This window comes from Tigriopus californicus, chromosome 10 (assembly GCF_007210705.1).
Source record: "Tigriopus californicus strain San Diego chromosome 10, Tcal_SD_v2.1, whole genome shotgun sequence".
Lineage (NCBI taxonomy): Eukaryota > Metazoa > Arthropoda > Copepoda > Harpacticoida > Harpacticidae > Tigriopus > Tigriopus californicus.
Genome location: NC_081449.1, coordinates 14,281,194 through 14,299,016, shown reverse-complemented (window position 1 = coordinate 14,299,016; position 17,823 = coordinate 14,281,194). Strand labels below are relative to the sequence as shown.

The following is a 17,823-nucleotide window of genomic DNA, read 5'->3' as shown; positions in this document are numbered from 1 at the left end:
GTATGAATATGACCTCCTCTAAGCCAAGAAAGGCAACACGAAGATGAAGATAATCGCAACCAAATAAACACCTGCTCTATGTGTGTCTCTCTCTAAGATCCAATAGAGATATTCGGGATATCCATGGAGGGCAAACCTTATTAAAGGTTCTTCAGTTTGAACTAGATCAGGCAGTCTGAAACATGGTTTCATACAAGTCCCAAAGTACACAAAGTTCAGCCACTCGAGAATTTTCCACCCAAACCACGAATTCGTTGGTGACCAGTGCCAAACCTGAGAAGAGAAGGAAGACAAAGTCCATCACTTCCACCGTGAGCAGCAAGATTGTGAGGACTTATGTCAGATATGCGGGTCGACGAAGCGCCCGTTTGCGGGTGGTTCGACCAACTTCCTATAGATCTCCCATGGCCACGCCTAGAAAAATCGCTCATCCCACTCCAAAGAAGAGTGTGGCGGCAAAGATTGACAACAAGGGCATCTTCATTCGACATTACCCATCGCCAAAGAAGAAGGTCAACCACAAACTTCCAGATGTGGAACGGATTCTCCCCAAGATCGATAAAAGAGGAATCGACATCTTTAGATTGCGAAATTCAGTGGCTAACTTGCGAGATGCCGCCGCTGATAACGAAATCGAGAGGAAGGTCAATCCTTCTCTCTTGTTTGATATCAAATCTGCCATGGAGAGGAAGATTAAAGACCTCCCTCCCAAACCCAAATACAGTCCGTCAATTGTGGATGTGGCCATGGCTCCAAGACGGTTCTCCATATCCAGTGGAAGGTCTATTCGATCCAGAGTGGTAGTTCCGGATTACGTTGCAGTGAAAGAGCGGAAGGTCAGTCTGAACTTCATGAACCAATTGAGGCACATCTTCCAGAAGAAGTTGCAAATCGACGAGATGAACGCAACTGATGAACCCCAGGACGACAAGCTCAGATTGGGTCACACAGATTTCAAACTATCCCGGCATCCATCCCTCGATGATGATACTGAGATATCCGAATTAGAAAACGAAAGCCAAAACTCGACCCGACCTTCCACCAGCACAACCACTCATCTTACCTCCGATATCAAGGACATCGAAGAACTTCATGACGAGGAGTCGAAGTCTTCGCCAGAACACTCCGACGACGAATTGGAACATGTGAGTAGCGCCAGTTCGAGATCATCTTCCACTGAGAACGATAAAGGTGACGTTGTTGAAATTGAGGCTCCTTTTAGATCCGATCCCCAAGTCCCTGGAGCGCAGCACCAGGACGCTTCTCATTTTTCGAATGAAGATACAATAAGCCACGCTCAGTCTGGATCCCAAGGATCTAGAAGCTCCTCAAGATCTGATCCAGCCAGGCCAGAAGAACAACTTCCCATTGATTCTCATGTTTTAAATGCAGATATTGATGATTTACTCAGACAAAATAACGAAGATTTTGAAGCTAGGCGTCAAAACGAGACATATCAAGAGTCCAGAATCTCATCCTCAAGCTCTAATCAAAGTTCGAAGTCCTCAAAGTCCTCCCAGTCTCAACAATCTAGAAGGACCGAAGACGTGAACGATATCGATTTCGACATACTTTCGGGCTCGTCATTTGGCACGACCAACTCCAGTCACAAGACAGTAAAGACTCCCGTGGAGCTTGAGGCTGCCACTCCCATGACTCCTAAAATTGTCCTTGAAGATTATCGCAACCGATCTGATCCAGGCTACTCACCTCCCTCTACCAATCGAACAGCTGTCGAGCCCAACAAGGTTACCCCAGAAACAATCCAGAAAACATCGCCTCCTTCGAGGAAGCCTTCCTTGGAACAAAAATCCATTTTCCCAACGGGAAACTCGAGGTCATCTAGCAGAGCCTCAACCACGTCCATTATGGAGGATAAGGAGGCATTCGCAGACTTTGGAGATAGCGCGATTCCATCGCAAATTGAAATTCCAAAGACACCGATGAGGGTTATCAGTCCTCAAGATGGTAGGCCTTCGTACAGATTACCAGAACGTCAATCCAGTCAGGATTCAGTTGGTTTCCTCAAAGGGTGCTGGTCTTACTTTTGTGAAAGAAATAACGAGGAGAAGGATGACTATGCTGATAACTATGAGTACTTCAATCAGCAAACGCCACAAAATCAGAAAGTTATAGTGAAAGAAATGAATGTGGAAGGTGTCCCGGATATTCCGAATTGGACAAAGGAAAAGTAGTGAGAGGCTATTCGGTTACGTCTCTTTTTTGTTCTGTTCCATAGCACTTTTCCTTCAGTCTTAAACCAGAATGAATGAATAAAAAGGACAATCACACGAAAAGATGATGAAGGAATACTTTATTTTGAGTTGAAGAGTTCAAGAAAAAAGGGTTGTATGGCGAAATGAGTAATCTGTTGGCAGGAATACCGGTACTTCACACAATTCTGAGGGCTGACTAGTTCATGGAGTACAAGCTGATGTACATTGATATTTTGTGTCCCTACACGAGCATGATAGGTTGACATGGACGATAGAATTATGGCTTAAAGAAAGGGAACATAAATTTACCAACTAAAACGCGTACACAGTACGCACTCTGAAGAATCTGATACATGATTAACACTTTGAGTCATCCCGTTGTAAATTACGCTTAAAAGGAGATTTTTCACTCTGCATAGCAGATTTGATAGTGTCCAAAGGATTATCCGAGTCTTTGCAAAATGGCAAAATGACCCTTTGCATTCGTTCTCCATCAAGCAGGGTTTCAGGCAAAGGTTTGCCAAGGGTCTCTGGCAACAGCAACGCTGAAATTCCCGCCAAAAAAGCACCGGACCCAAAAATGATTGGCGACATTTCGCCCAAGAGCAACAAGTAAGGAGAGAGAATGGTGCCCACACGACTTATGACATAAGACGACCCAATCCCCACCCCTCGGACAACGGTTGGATAAAGCTCTGCCGAATACAGATTGAGCACCGTGTAGGCACAATTGGCACAAAATCGTCCAAAAATTGAGAAGCTTATTCTGAGCCAATAGCATTCCTCGGGGACCAAGGGATGGACGATCAGCATCAAACCGGTTAGTAGAAGGTAAGCACATTGGGATCGCTTGCGACCAAAGGTTTTTCTCTCAAGTGTGAATATGACGAAAATGTAACCCGGGATTTGAACGGCACACGTTATGAAGAATCCAATGTGGGGATTGGTAGAGATTTCGCTTTGATCCAGGAGTAGAACGTAGTAGAGGGCAGGGCAAACTAGCCAGCAGATCAAGATGATGACGCTTTTGATTCTCATCTGGGGATATCGGAATAGGTCGACAAAGGTATAGGTCCTGGATTCTTCTTCTTCCATTTCCTCTTCTAAAGTGTTTTCCATATCTTCGATGAGGCCGTCGGACAAGTTGACCTTATTCATATGTGCGGATTTTTGAATCAGATGTTTGGCCTCCTCTCTCTTGCCTTGGCCAATCAACCACCGAATTGACTCTGGTGCGAACCACCAATAGCTTATGAAAATTATGCAAGGCAAAGAGTAGCATATTTGAAGCAATCGCCAGTTGTTACTCAAAAGAAACGCCAAAGCCACCGCACATAGAAGGCCGGAGGTCTCGAAGAACCAGCACGCAATGCCTGCCAAGGTTCGCTTTGAAGGGCCTACCAATTCCAATCCCATTGTGAAGCAAGTGTTGTCGATCCCGGCAATGGCATATCCAACAACGGATCGAGCCAGAGTGAAGCTGAAAAACCCCGGCACAAAGGCCGTTGCCAATCCGGATACAAATAGCAAAAAGATGGACGAGATAAAGGTTGGCTTGCGTCCAAACTTGTCTGATTGGTAGCCAGTGAGAAGTCCACCAATTAGATAGCCAACCATGGGAGCCGCACCTATTGTGGCTCTCCAGCTCTTCCTATCACAAATCAAATCCCAATCTTTGACCACGGAATCCCCGATGATGGACGTGTCGTAAATGTAGCCAAGATCACATGTTAGGGTTTCGTTAGAGATGAGGTTAATATAAGAACAACCATCCACAGACACGTAAGTGTCAGAGACAAAGTCGAAATTTCCGGGCGTTTCAAGGTCTGTTGGCTCATCGGGGAATCGGCATCGATGAGGAAGATTGGCTCCCACGAAAACCCATCCAAGGAGTTGCATGGAAGACACCACAAATGGAACGGAAAATAAGAAATAGAATATCTTCTGATAGGTTCCAAATTCGCCCAACTCTACCAGGACATCATCAAATGTAACCCTGTTTCTGGTGCCAGAATCAGACGCGTCTTTCCCATCACTTGAAACGAGATCTTTGGAGTCACTGTTTTCTGACATTTCGGAAGTGCACATAATATCACAGGTCTTTCTTTCAATTTCTAGTCCACAAGTGTTGCACAATTAGCTACGTGGGTCTTAAAGCAGATGGAAGATAGGGGGCAAGGATAGGAAAGGACCTCTCAGCTGATTCGAATGGTCTTCTCTCTAGAAAGAGTGGTCGATCCTTTGTACTCCACGGCCGTGCTTCTCTGACAAAGAACTTTCAGCTTGTGGGATAAAGCTCCTCGGAGATAACCCTGAAAACGTTCTTGCCTGCCTCATGCAAGCTTTCCGACTGTCAAGACGCGCGGGGAACATACAAAGTCAGTCCCAGACCTCAAACGAGCATATAATTGTTGATAGAGTACGGTCCATCGACGAACCTTAACCTCGATAAAATATTCCGGAACGACAAATACTACAAACAATTACATAATCGGGTTTATGAGCTTGGAAAAATACTGCAATGAGGTTGGCGAATGTGTTTATTTTTACTTAAGCCGCTGTAAGGGCCTTAGGTAAAAGATCTAACCAAACAGAGGATTTGAGTAGAAGGGAATAATCTGGGATTCGAACTTTTTTGAACGCTTCTTGCGTGCGTTCGCCCTTGGCTCTGGAACATTGTGCGCAAAAGCATTTGTCCGCCGGGTAGACACATTTGAAAAGATTGTCCCAAATCTTGATAAAGAACCCGCAATGGAAAGGTTTGTTCATCGTGGACCGAGCGTGATGACAGTAATGTTGAAAGGAAGTGTTCACGATCGGGTTGTGCGCAGACAGAAACGAGAGCTCGTGGCCACAATGAAGATAGACACCGTAGAAGTAGAACATAATGCCGTACATCACAAACATCAGGTCAATGTTGAGGGGTAAAACTAATGGGAACAACAGAAGTGGCGCGGAACGAAAGAATTGGTCGATCCATTCATCTGCGATCACAGAGAACGGAGATGGGTTATAGAAAACGTGATGATGCTTGTGCTGTTTCCAGAACGTAAAGTTTACGTGACCAAGCCGATGATAAGCGAACTCGTAGAAGTCCGACCCAACCAGGACCACCACCATCGAGAAGACGTGATAGGCCAGACTGTGTGGGCCCCAGCCACAAAAGGCTTTGGATATTCCACCCAACGATCCATTAGAAGCCAAGTATAAGCTCAGGGCGGGACAGAGCGTGGCGCAAAGCATGCCCTTCATGGTTTGCACGATCTCATCACGAACCTTCTCAACCGAGGGATACTCCGTGTTGGACTAGAATCCAATTAGAAAGTACTTCAAATTCTTTCTCTTTTTGTTTCAGTCTATTGTTACGTACCTTGTACTTCCATTTATCGTAAGTTACATTCTTTGGCCAGTAATAATAGTAAAAAACCGACGCGGAGCTCACAAATATGGACGCAGCCATGATGATGTTCATGCTGAGCCATATACCCAAAAACGAATGGCCCAAATAGGCACTGATCTCACACAACATTGCGGAAGAATTCGACTTCTTCCGTTGTCGAACACTTTCGTACAAGAAGTGTTCAAGAATCAGAATGGACCAGGTGTTTCATTTTGTGCCCTGATAAAAAAGATAATGACGAAAGAGAATCAATATTTATTAACAGTATTAGGTTTCCAGGCGATCACAGGCTAATAAAGCTTGGTGTTTGGGATGGAGAGATGTTATGGGTAAAGTGTACATTCCCTCGTAGACCAAAAGCCAGGCAAAAACGGCCAATCCGGTAGCAATCATTTTTTCGACCCACGTGTGATAAAACAAGATGGTGGAGAAGAACATGACATCCCACAGAATACTCAATAATGACGTGAAGATCAAACACAAACGCATAGGGAAAGTGAGAGAATCTATCAGGAATCGCGTTCGACGCTTGCCGAATGATTCAGTCGAGGATTGCCGACATTTTAGAGATCGGCGAAGAGGATCCCACCCATCATAGGACCCCGATTCTTCTACCAAAACCATTACACTCCAAATCAGGATAAAACTGTGCCCGGAAATGTCGAGACCTGGCGAGAGACGTGTTCGTATCTCATCGAACAATCGTGTGCATCCATACCAGATGCCCGTGGCAATGGCGATTCGAATGCAGCTCCAAAAGGCACCAGTCGCTCCATTGTAAGCGATACCGGACATCAAGGCCAAAGGAGCAAAAGCTGCCAAAGTCCACGCCCATCCAAACTTGACAAAGTAGTCGTTGAAAACGTTGTGAGGTTGAGCCGTGTAGATATAGACTTGATATTCTTGGATGTGTTCGCCCAAAAATGAAAACACCAACACCCCAATGAGATAGAGGTTAATTCTCAGGTACGGATTGCTTAAAATAGCTTGGGCAAATTCAACGAGCACTGGTGTTTCTCGAACAGTTTCGGCTATTTTAGAGTCTTTTGAACTTGGTATTCGATCCGGCTGAGCCTCTGGACATTCCTCTGGAAGGGTCTGGTAATAATTCAATTTGGTTTTAGGGTGCATGATTCCCTTGGTTTCCATTGTCGCTCGTTGCTTTTGACGATGGCGAACCCCTTCTGAAACAATAAGACAATGAGTCCTAAACCAACCTATGATTTAGCAATTTTTTCATCCTTACCTTGAGAGCACAAACACATACTTAGAAAAAAAATATATCAAATATGAACAAATATGACACTAGCACCACTGGTTGATGTCTTGAGACTGGTGTTTACAACAGGGGGACAGACAGACTGGTGATGCAACGTTTAGAGAACGAGAATAGCAGTGAATCATTGTTACTGACATTGCATCATCATCATCACCATAGACGACAACATGACTCACATGACTCACAAACGTTGCGATGTTCCGACGAAAATTCACGTGAGGGGGAAGTGTATTTTTCTAAATTTGGTGTATGGCTTGGTCATAATAAAAAAAAAGTGAAGGAAAGAAAAAAAAGACAAGTGCTGCTTGACACAATGAAGAAGACCACTCACTTTTGTTACCCATTTTGTGGCTGGATTTGCAATGAGAGTGAAGGAAGGGGCTTGAACGGGGTTGTGGATTGAGGAGGTTTCCGTACTTACAGCTTCTTCAGTGGAGTTCAAAGGTCTCAGAAATTAGGGGAATAGTACAGTCACTTGATCAGCAATGTCCAAATAACACCACTGATAAGACAAGACTAAAATCAAAGCGCCGTTGACAATGTATAGTGTTTATCGTCTTTCACTTTGAGAGATACCAAATAAGCGATTCGAGATTTGAGAAAAGTCTGAAAACACGTGATTCGAGTCCACATCAGATCTCTTCTGTCCTAGAGATCCATGTCGGTCAAGCAGAAATCCATGCCAGCCGCACTGACGAGCACCAAAGTAGTCTTTATCGGCATCATCGCCAACATGAAGAGCCTCTGAAGGTCTAACGTTAGACACGAGGGACTTCTTTAAGGCCAGTTCGAAAATATTTACGTCGGGTTTGCTTGCCTGAGCTCCTTCTGAATAGACTAGAAAGTCCACCAATGGTCGGACTCCCAATTGCTGAATAACCTTGACAATCCGACGATCAAAGTTGGTGATCAAACCGACCTTTAAATCTGATGTGTCTTTGACCTTTTTCAAGCGGTGGAGGAACTCCCAGGAATCTGGATATACTCGAAAAGGACTTGTGGTGGAGTAGAGGTTGTACAAGTGCAATGCAATCGGTTGAATTTCATGTTTCTGGTAACTTGAGCCCAAAACATCTGTGAAAAGCGATTACAAACTTATTGTGTATGGTTATGTGTGTTATTAATGTTAAGTTGATTGGTTCTTATGGGCGACTGTCCCCCTTACCTGAGGGGAGTTTGCTTGAAAGTGTACGTATCTAGATGCGTTAGAGCTATGCATCAGATCTGGGAGGGTCTCCAAATCCGATCCGAACTTGACTTTTGCAATCCGAATATAATTTGTATGGTTGCTCAGTCCGATCTCTATTGCCAAACTGAACTGAATGCGAGAAAAATTGCGGCATTGACCTTGAAGCTATGACCAAACCTTGGCTTTGAATGGCATCTGCCAACTTTTGTTTCATTTTTTACACCTGGAGTTTGAAAAATAACGTTCAATTGAGAGGCTTTTGGATGTTTGTTTGGAGGGAATTAAGAGACGTAAAAGTTAATATTTGCAAAATCATTTCCACATTATAATGTGCTATAACACTTGTTTTCGTTAGAAAGGAATGAAGACATTTTCAGGCATTTTAGGACCTTTCATCTTCAAAAATCACCCAAGCATTAAGTTTGAATGAAAAAGTCAGCACGTTTACTTAGAACAAAAATGTTGAAGAAAGATCAACTATCCTTCGAAAATACCCAATTTGCTTTCGGACAAGTTCAATTCGAAGACATCATTTCGAAACTCCAGTTCAACGCGACAATTTCCACCCAATCGGATCCGAATCCGAGAAATAGCAATCAATCTGATCCGATGCAGAGCTCTAATATTTATATGCCCTATAACTAAAATGACTTCAGCCAAAAGACTAGAATAAGCCTGCTTACCTACCTTCGAATGTTCCATGTACTAGGTCCATCCACCAATTCGTAGAATCATGATGAGTAGTGGACCCAAAATGGGGATGGTTTTCATTCATTCTGGACCAATTTGCTTTGAAGGCTTGCTTGACATCGTTCTCATTCACGACGATGTTGTATTCCTTAGCGGTCTCTTGATATTGCAGGAAGGGTGGTTTAGTGAAGCGGTAGACGGTTCCGGTTAGGTCTAAGGTGAGCACCTTTAGACTAGAGAGCATCTCCCTGTAAGGACAGGACTACGATTGACTGGTATGACAAGGGTTACTGTTATCACGAGGCATTTTTTTTTATTTATTGATTTATTCGGTTATAACCAGACCCAGACAAAAAAAAAACATGATGCTTTCACTTGGAGCAGAAATTGCAGAAGTTTGAACGATTTGGAACGGCCAAGGCGGATGTACAAAAAAAAACATGATGCTTTCACTTGGAGCAGAAATTGCAGAAGTTTGAACGATTTGGATGTCCAAAAGAGCTGAACTGAGGATTTGGGAAGAAAAACGGTTACTTCAACCCTCTCGAATTTCTGCTCGACATACGAACAACATTTTTTGTCAGAGTCTAGAACGTTTGCTGCAATATTGGCATAATAGGCACGACTAGAAGGCTGGTTGCGATCACATTCAAGGAGGTCCAATGTTTGTTTGTGGTGGATCATACTTGTGTTTCATTTTGTCTATGACCTCGTAAATAACTCCTCGGAACATTTTCTGCTTGAAGAGATACGAGCCCACGTGCCCGGTTCCTGGCACGAACATGCTGGTGGCTCCAGGCCAAATCTCGGGCACATCCCGGATTGAACCCTGAGGTTGGTAAGCATCGTATTCAGCGCTAACACTCACACACAAAGAAGGGTCAACGGGAACGTCAAAGTTCTTCAAATGGGTGCATTCGTCCATGATGCCACGCATGAATTGCACGGCCTCGCGTTTGAGCTTATCATCCGAGGACAGTGCTTTGGACCGGTTAAACAGGCCCATGAACGGGAGTTGTAGACTGCGAAATATCTCCGCCATTTGAATCTTGGAACTGACTTGAGTTTTATCGACCCGAGGTTGGCCGCCCACATAAAATGGCGTGCCTGAGATGGATTCATCCTCCATAGTTTGAGCAAACTCAATTCCGGCTTGGAAAGCGTTTTCTTCAGACTTAACGATTCGAGCAATTTCGTCGCGGTAACTACTGAGCGTTGAGTATTGCTCTTCTAACACGTGCCAAGGAATGGCACTGGCCATCACCCCTTGAGTAAAAGTGGGCGAGGCACTGGTTAACGCCAAACAAGGCACCACGCCCACAGCTTGAGGGATGACCGTGGCACTTAAGGACGCCATGTGACCACCCATTGAGATGCCATGAGTGACCACAGGCCAAAAATTCTCCCGCTGGCACATATGGAACAAAACAAGTGTTTCCATTATATTTGCCGCTCCCATGACGAACAAATCTGTCACATTCCGTAAAGAGGATCGCAATTGATCTTTGGGCTTACGAAGACCGTAGAAGGCGTTCTCCAAAATAATCGAGCCCACACCCCGCTCACTTACCATGGGCAGTGCCATCAGTTTGCGTCTTCGCCAGAAGAAGTGATCGCCCGTACCCGCATATTGAATTACCATGGGCGTTTGACGGGACATGTCTTTGGGTAAAACCATCTGAAAGTAGGCGGTGTGGCTTTCAACTGGCAGAAGCTCAGGCAAGTATTGAGCGCACGGCGAGAGGAAGTGACCTTCGATCACATGGTGATCCTTAAAGGACTCCTTTTTGGTGATGGTCAGTGGATGATTAGGATCGACAAAAGTAACGGCCTTTTGACGGTCGGCTAATTGACGACGAAATGCAAAAATCCGTTTCATATGAGCAGGTTCGCCCCAACCCCGCGTGAAAAATTGGGTAATGAGCACCCGTCGGTAGAGTGCGTCTAATTTACTCGCTGATGACGACATGTCGCACCCGTGCCACTCATGGGCAGTTCACGGTTTGGTCCCCAATCTAACTCATGAGTAGGTCTTATTGACCAGAGGCAAGGTAAGTGATCACGAAATACAACAAAATACACATTGGGTTTTGGTGCTCAAGTAATGTGGTGTATGTATGTTATGGTTTCGGCACGAACATTCCACATACCCTTTGTTACAAATAGACGTTTGTTTGCTTTGTACATCAGTGTTGTGAATATTGAGTTGCTGATTTTCAAGTCGTATGCTGTTTCTAGCAAATACATAATTGAGGGTATTATGCATTAGACTTGCTCGTCTGTCGTGAGCTCTCCTCATGATTTGATATTGCCACGAATCAGTCTATGGATGTTTTCGTATTTTTCATGGCCCTATCATTATTCTCCAACTGAGCGGTGTCATGATTGATCTGCCCCTGTTAGGACCATTTTAAATACTAAATCCCTTCATCTAGTCAAGCCTGGTCATGCCATTTTCTTCCTCTTGAACATTTATTTGGTGTTCTCTTGCTTGAGAGTGCCTAAATAGTATTTGAAATCAAAATTCAATCCACGGATCTTCGAAAATTGATTCTGAGTACGTCCATTACGCTTGTTCCAGGGTGATGAAACTCATGAGTCCTTTCCAAGAATGTCAGCCTCGATGGTGGACTTGGGTCCAATGGCATTGTCTTGGATTTCATCAAAAAAAAAACCATCATATGAAGTGCTGACAATATCATTCGTAAAGTTAACTCGATTTCGTTTAAATAAGTGACTTTGCAGGGATAAGTGCTTGGTCGTTTCTTGTTTTTAATGGATTGTTTTCTTGGTCTAAAGGACACTTTTTCAGGGTTGCCGGTAATTCATCCAAGTTTTAACTTGGCCCTTTCCCTGACCTTCGAATTGACTATTGAAGAGGTAAATATGTCCTTGAGCTAAAAAGTAGTCACTTAACAGCACAACTTTGTGAGAAATCAAATTAAGGCCTTCGCATTTTTGTCTTCAAGATTTCAACAGGGGCATAACTATAACACGGTGGAAAATGTGAAAAAATGGTTTCACTTGGTGAAAGAATATGCTCTAGTTCAATACCCATACTCTTGAGGGCCCGGAATACTAAAAACAATTGCTAAGCCATCCTTTTTTCAACCGTAATCAACCTAAAAGTCCAAAATCTGAGCCAAAGTGAAACTGAACGTCATTGCTTGCTAAAACGGGATTCGTCAGGCGTTGTTTTATGGTCAATCGTGACCCTCTTATGTGCCGATTTATTGGCAAGCCTGAAACAACCCGAAGAGAAGAAACCAAATGAACGACAGAGTGCGTCTAGCTTGTTTCGTGAAATGGACCCGCAAATCTAGAAGGACCCCTTAATCTCTCCTCTCCAAGAACTGACTCCACAATGCGATATCCACCATGGCTTCAACATCACCTTGGAGCTATTCTAGTCGCACTGATATCGATCAATGTGCTCCAAGTGTCTTGGACCGGAGGCTTTCACCCGCTCTGGTGCCTAATCGTTTGGGCCTGGGCCTGGTTCAAAGCCCACTTTATTTTCGTTTTGGCCTGCGGTGTGACCCTTTCCATATTCCAACGGGCTTCATCCCAATCACCTGATCTCCATTCTGGCCTGGATCCGCCCTGGGATGGCTCTAAAGTGCTGAAGGGATTAGCCATTGCTCTACTGATTAATGTGCATGACTTGTGGTTTGTACAATGGTCTTCACCTTCGCTCGAATCTGGGATCGAAACATGGCTAGGCGGTTCCTGTGCCAACGGCTGGCAACGGGTGGTTGAGGAAACCTTTGTGTGTATAGAACCGGAGAGGGGGCTGAGGCGGCCTGTGGGTACCTCTTGGTCCTGGAGTGGGATCCTTTTCACGTGGATTTTATCCATTATTGCGGTTTTAATTTGTTCTATCTTCGCCGCTAGTCGCTTTATGGGTCTCAAGAAGGAGCGATTGTTCGCATGTTTGGTTTGGCCCACTGATTTGACCGCATCTAGCACCAAAACTGTAGTGATCACATTCAATAGCCTGAGCATGGATGTCCAACAAATCATTGACAGATTCACGGCTGCTGCCCGCTGTGAAGACCAGAGTGTGTCGGCGTTTGTCTCGCCTGGTCCGGGTTTCAATCAGCTTCATTTGGTCTTTTCAGCCAAACAAAGTGGACGATACCAGATTCACTTGAAGTACAATAACCACTTTATTAAGGGCTTTCCCGCGTACGTTATCATACAACCTGGTCCGATTGACCCGATGGCCACAATCATTGGGGGGATGAAATCGCAAATGATCGTGCTGACTGGTCACGAGCCCAAATCAATCTTTGTTCGGCCTAAAGATTCATTCTGTAATGCCATTCCTCCCGATCGATTGGCTGACTTGGCCAATGATTTTGGAATCAAGCTCACTGCCAAATTGGGCGACGAGAGCGTCAATTTGAAGACAATCCATATCAAGAACGTCATATATCATGTTGATAGTTCGGACGCTTTAGAATCTATTCTGGCATTCAGTCCTGGACACGAGGGTTGGTACAAGGCTGCACTGACCTACAAAGACCAGATCATTCCTAAGTCTGAGCTCACTTTGTTGGTACTCACCGTCAAAGAAATGGCGGACGTGAATCGCTTTATGGAGAGCCCGCATAACATTCCCACATTCAAAGGTGAAATTGTGGCCCAACATGGAATCAATCTCTCTCGACCACGGCTGTTTTACTTGACATTGAATACCCGTCAACTGGTCCTCAAGGAATATTTTTTGGGCCTCATTCCCCTGCGGTTATGCGCTTTCCGCCTGATGCCGTCCACCAAATTGAGTCTTGTCGCTTACAAAAAGAAAAGTATACCCGTGATACGCATCCAAGATGGCTTCCAAGGCCATCCAGAAGTCGTCCTCAAGGAAGGTAACGTCGTAGCCGCCTTGTTTCACCTCCTTCTTTTAAAGAAGATTGGTGGCTCTGAGTCCTTTCAAGACAAAGCCAATTTCTTCTATGATCATCTTCTGCGATATTACAAGAAGAAAGGCTACACACATCGGAGACTCCCTCTGATCATTCAACGAGACGATATCTTGCAGTCAAGTTTAAGGGCGACAAAGTTCTTCACCGATAGCGATTGGTGTCGCTTGTTTGAAATTGAGTTCATGGGTGAACCGGGCATGGACCTTGGGGGTTTAAGACGGGAGTGGTTGGAAATTGTATGTCAGAAGCTGTTCCATCCCCAGTTCGGCTTGTTCACCAACTTGGAGGAAAACTCTGAGGCTGTTTACCCGAATCCCAATGCCACCAAAGCCCAGAGTCACCTGTTCAAATTTGCCGGGAAGATCGTTGGGAAGTGTTTATATGAGTGCGCCCAAGGGAAGAGCTATCGCCAGCAATTGCCCATTCGTTTGACCAGATCGTTCCTGGCTCAGATCGTGGAGATGCGCGTCGAATTTCGCCATTTCGCGGATGACGCCCCCGAGCTTTATGCCAGCAAGATCTCATTTATTCAAAACAATGTCATTGATTCCATGGATCTGAACCTCAAATTCATCGACGAGGAGATTGATCCCCAAACAAAGTCCGTGAGAGTGGTGGAACTCAAACCTGGTGGAAACGAGATTCCTGTCAAAGAAAAGAACAAATTGGAGTATTTAGATCTTTTAGCTCAACATCGACTGGCAAGGAGAATCAAGGATCAGACTCAGCAGTTCTTGAGTGGGCTCCATCAACTGATACCAGATTCGTTGCTCACCCTCTTTGACGAGTCGGAATTGGAGCTGTTATTGTGTGGATGTCGTCATTATGATTTGAATGATCTGAAGTTGAACCATATCGTGATTCGAACGGGGCCTTCATCTGTCACAATGCAGTGGTTTTGGGCGGCCTTAAAGAATTTCACTCCTGAGCAATTCGAGCGGTTGGTTCAATTCATAACAGGGAGCTCTCGATTGCCCCCGGGTGGATTTGGGGAACTCAAGCCCTTGATCCAAATCTCCTCGAATGGTTCGCGCGGTGGTTTGCCGACAGCGCAAACTTGCTTTAATGTTATCGCCTTGTCAGAGCACGCCTCTTACAAAGAATTCGAGCAAGCCCTCTTTGTAGCCTTATACGAAGGCAATGAAGGCTTTGGATTAGTCTAGTCAGGCCACATTTTTGGTATTGTTAGTTGCCATTGGAGTACAATAATGTTATCATTGTCAAAACATGAACGATCTGATTATGCAATGGAAACAAAAAGTCATATGTACGGTGATTAGTTGTAATAATCAAGTGATAGCGACATTTTATTTGATCTTTTTGTAGAATGGCGGGTGTGACGGATGATGGGAAACCGATCTTGTACTACAATGAGTTCTCAGGACCATCTCGGAAGGTGCTCATGGCCTTGTACGAGAAGCGAGTGGACTTCAAGCCGCGCCACGTCCAAATCTTCGATGGTGAGCAATTCAACGATTGGTTCCTGGCTCTCAATCCTCGAGGTGAGGTTCCCGTACTTCAAGACGGAGACAATATCGTCGTCGAATCGACCCAAATCGTTGATTACATTGATTCCAAGTATGGACACCCATACCTCCTGATGCCAAAGGACAATCCCAAAGTCAAAGAATACATATCCCTATTCGACGGTATTCCCCTTTTCGCGATCACCTATGGCGTTTTCGCCTTCCATGCTGAACAGACCACGGATGTATTACGCTATCCCTATTGTCAGGAGGCCCTACGCATCAATTCCAAGCACATGATCATCCATAAACCGGTGCTATTGCGAGAAGAGGCTCAAAAACACCGCGGAAAGCCAGCAGAGGCCGCACTCCGTCAAAAGGCCAGGGACCTCGAGTCGATACGAGAGATATTTCTCGAAAACGACAAGATTCACGGTATTTTGTATAACCTGGAGGTTATTCTGGATAAGGTGGAAGCCGAGCTGGACTCGGACGACCGACTCGGACCTTGGCTTTGCGGCACGACCTTTTCGGGTGCCGATGTGACGCTCATTTCAATACTCATGCGGCTCTACCAATTGGGATTGGACCAACGCTATTGGAAAGGGGGCGTCAGACCCCATTTGGCCGTCTATCAAGAGCTTGCCTTCCGCAGACCCAGTGTTGTTAAGGCTACCAAGTGGAAAGACTACGAGGGAAAGTTCCTAGTCATTGCCCGCGACACCAACGGGTCAGCTAATGGCAACTCAGAATCATCGGGCATGACTCGAAGCGAGAGTGTGGACGCGGCCAAAGTTGGCTTGGGTGCGGTACTATTACTTGGAGGGATCTACGCCTGTAAAAAGATGATGAATAAGTAAATAAACGCCAACACTTCCATTCAATGGCCCCACCAAGGGTCAGTTAGTTATTCATAATTGTTATTTTTGAATTATTGATGGAGGGGGCTGGGAATATGATATTAAGGTATGTGGTGGCAAGTAACAAAATAGAAAATCATCTCTTGAGGACGCCTCGAACATCAATAATATAATTAAGCGCTGGAGTTGAGAAGAAGATTGGAGTCGTTTCTCCGGATTTGATTATACTCGATCTCACTCTCTTCTGCGTCAGTGTCGGCTTCAGGCAGGGTGCATCCTGTCACCCTTTGGCTGATATAATTGGCGATCTCGACGGACCCATTCAGGACGGCCAGTTGGTAAGGAGTTCGACCGTACCAATCCAGCTGGTTGGCATTGACACCGCAACCGTGGGGCCGTTGATCGATGAGGCACTCAATGAGGGGCAGTTGCCTGGCTCCTACCGCGAAGTGAAGAGGGGCCCGCCCACCGCGCCCGTCAGGAGCGTTCATGTCGGCATTGTGCCAACACAGAAAGCGTAAAAAATCGGAATGACCCCCCATGGTAGCCAGGTGAACACATTGTTCCCCCACATTATTGGATTGTTCGATGACATCGGCGGGCAAGGCCGTGAAAAGGGATGGCGGAAGACCAGCTTCCTCCATCTCGTGCACGGCTACGGGCTTCAATAAGGCTTCGGCACATGCCAAGTTGCCGCGGCGTGCCGCCAAGTGTAATGGGCTGTTTCCTTCACTGTCACGAAAGTCAATTCGAGCCCCTGCAATAACTAGACGGCGCACAACCAAGGGCTGGTCTTGAAGGACCGCAATGTGGAGCGGGGAATATAGGGCTTTATTTGGTATGGATAGATAATCGGGATGAGGTGCCATCTTGATCAGGGCCATGGCCACATCCGTAAACCCCGAGGCGATGGCCAAATGAAGCTGCACATCGCCATCTTCATCAGGTTCATAGTATTCTTGAAGTTTAGCAGGGGTCAGCGAGTCCGATGAACTAAGGCTGAGTTGTCCCAATTCTGAACACAGACCACTGTCATAAAGTGTCTGTCGGTACATGTCCCGCTCACTGTTACTACCCGTACCCGTGGCATTGGGCATTTGAATCACGGGCGTCTCGTCGTTGTCGCACTCTGGATTGGACGAAGATTGGAACAACATGATGTCTTGCGCACCTGAATCGGTCAACGCTTGGGCTTGATCTGAACCGACCGTCTTTCCTTTCGACATCCTTTATAGCGAGTGATTTACCGGAGGAGTTTATTCCCTGGTTTCTGAGCGGGACAAAAACGTGAGGATGCGAATTTTTGTTACTTCTTCCACCTCTTCAGGCTCAAATGAATAAGATGAGCTCGCTGAAGGTGTTACCGTGCGTTCCAGCTCCCTCAGAAGGTCCACGTTCCCGACCTGGACCGACCTAGCTTTCCCTTATGCTCCGGTGGTGCCTGGTGCATCTCTGTTGGGGGAATTTGGAAAAGGGCTGTAAAGACTGCTTCTTCCTATTGTGTGCCCACGGGCTGAATCAGGAACGGGGAAATCCCAAGATTGGGGACACATATCATGTGGTTCCAACCCTCAAGAATGATAAATACAATTTGACGATTGAGGCATAGATCTTCAAATTATTGAACTTGCTACAAAAGATGTTTGAGTGTGAATTTGATCCAAAAGGTAGTGGACACGAACGGAAACCTAGAAGTTTGATAGATGACTCATCTGGAACCGAGGTTGGGTGAAGAAACGTTCCTTGGATCGTAGTAGTAGTAATAGAGGTGGAAAGTTGTAGTACAACTTAT

At 45.4% G+C, this 17,823-nt stretch overlaps 9 protein-coding genes and 1 long non-coding RNA gene across 10 annotated transcripts; 4 read left to right on the top strand and 6 right to left on the bottom strand.

Moving 5' to 3' along the window:
• Nucleotides 1-19: 19 nt before the first annotated feature.
• LOC131889750 (uncharacterized) lies at nt 20-1,361 on the top strand. The gene is made up of 2 exons (XM_059238928.1): nt 20-1,145; nt 1,223-1,361. Exons 1-2 carry the CDS (start codon nt 183-185, stop codon nt 1,277-1,279), a joined length of 1,020 nt encoding a protein of 339 aa, XP_059094911.1. The 5' UTR covers nt 20-182; the 3' UTR covers nt 1,280-1,361.
• A 938-nt stretch (nt 1,362-2,299) lies between these two features.
• Nucleotides 2,300-4,686, bottom strand: LOC131889747 (organic cation transporter protein-like). The gene has a single exon (XM_059238923.1). It carries the CDS (start codon nt 4,302-4,304, stop codon nt 2,574-2,576), a length of 1,731 nt encoding a protein of 576 aa, XP_059094906.1. The 5' UTR covers nt 4,305-4,686; the 3' UTR covers nt 2,300-2,573.
• A 52-nt stretch (nt 4,687-4,738) lies between these two features.
• On the bottom strand, nt 4,739-5,831 carry LOC131889752 (uncharacterized). The gene is made up of 2 exons (XM_059238930.1): nt 5,587-5,831; nt 4,739-5,522 (listed from the first exon to the last, which is right to left on the bottom strand). Exons 1-2 carry the CDS (start codon nt 5,743-5,745, stop codon nt 4,767-4,769), a joined length of 915 nt encoding a protein of 304 aa, XP_059094913.1. The 5' UTR covers nt 5,746-5,831; the 3' UTR covers nt 4,739-4,766.
• A 25-nt stretch (nt 5,832-5,856) lies between these two features.
• Nucleotides 5,857-9,018, bottom strand: LOC131889748 (acyl-coenzyme A diphosphatase FITM2-like). Its single transcript, XM_059238924.1, has 2 exons — nt 8,772-9,018; nt 5,857-6,800 (listed from the first exon to the last, which is right to left on the bottom strand). Exons 1-2 carry the CDS (start codon nt 9,016-9,018, stop codon nt 5,884-5,886), a joined length of 1,164 nt encoding a protein of 387 aa, XP_059094907.1. The 3' UTR covers nt 5,857-5,883.
• LOC131889753 (rhythmically expressed gene 2 protein-like) lies at nt 7,429-8,909 on the bottom strand. Its single transcript, XM_059238931.1, has 2 exons — nt 8,768-8,909; nt 7,429-7,969 (listed from the first exon to the last, which is right to left on the bottom strand). Exons 1-2 carry the CDS (start codon nt 8,784-8,786, stop codon nt 7,446-7,448), a joined length of 543 nt encoding a protein of 180 aa, XP_059094914.1. The 5' UTR covers nt 8,787-8,909; the 3' UTR covers nt 7,429-7,445.
• A 190-nt stretch (nt 9,019-9,208) lies between the features above and the next one.
• On the bottom strand, nt 9,209-10,721 carry LOC131889744 (protein ABHD18-like; the record flags this gene model as incomplete). Its single annotated transcript, XM_059238922.1, is given in 1 exon segment — nt 9,209-10,721. A coding segment is annotated over 1 exon segment (1,298 nt), but the record flags the coding sequence as incomplete, so codon positions are not given.
• Nucleotides 10,673-11,572, top strand: LOC131889746 (uncharacterized). Its single transcript, XR_009374223.1, has 2 exons — nt 10,673-10,825; nt 11,356-11,572. It is a non-coding gene; the product is annotated as an uncharacterized LOC131889746 (long non-coding RNA).
• A 1,103-nt stretch (nt 11,573-12,675) lies between these two features.
• Nucleotides 12,676-14,868, top strand: LOC131887619 (apoptosis-resistant E3 ubiquitin protein ligase 1-like). Its single transcript, XM_059236250.1, has one exon. The coding sequence runs from the start codon at nt 12,676-12,678 to the stop codon at nt 14,866-14,868; it is 2,193 nt and encodes a 730-aa protein (XP_059092233.1).
• Nucleotides 14,869-15,032: 164 nt separating this feature from the next.
• LOC131887967 (ganglioside-induced differentiation-associated protein 1-like) lies at nt 15,033-16,050 on the top strand. Its single transcript, XM_059236718.1, has one exon. The coding sequence runs from the start codon at nt 15,033-15,035 to the stop codon at nt 16,029-16,031; it is 999 nt and encodes a 332-aa protein (XP_059092701.1). The 3' UTR covers nt 16,032-16,050.
• On the bottom strand, nt 16,046-17,663 carry LOC131887966 (NF-kappa-B inhibitor cactus-like). The gene has a single exon (XM_059236717.1). The coding sequence runs from the start codon at nt 17,255-17,257 to the stop codon at nt 16,205-16,207; it is 1,053 nt and encodes a 350-aa protein (XP_059092700.1). The 5' UTR covers nt 17,258-17,663; the 3' UTR covers nt 16,046-16,204.
• Nucleotides 17,664-17,823: the final 160 nt, after the last annotated feature.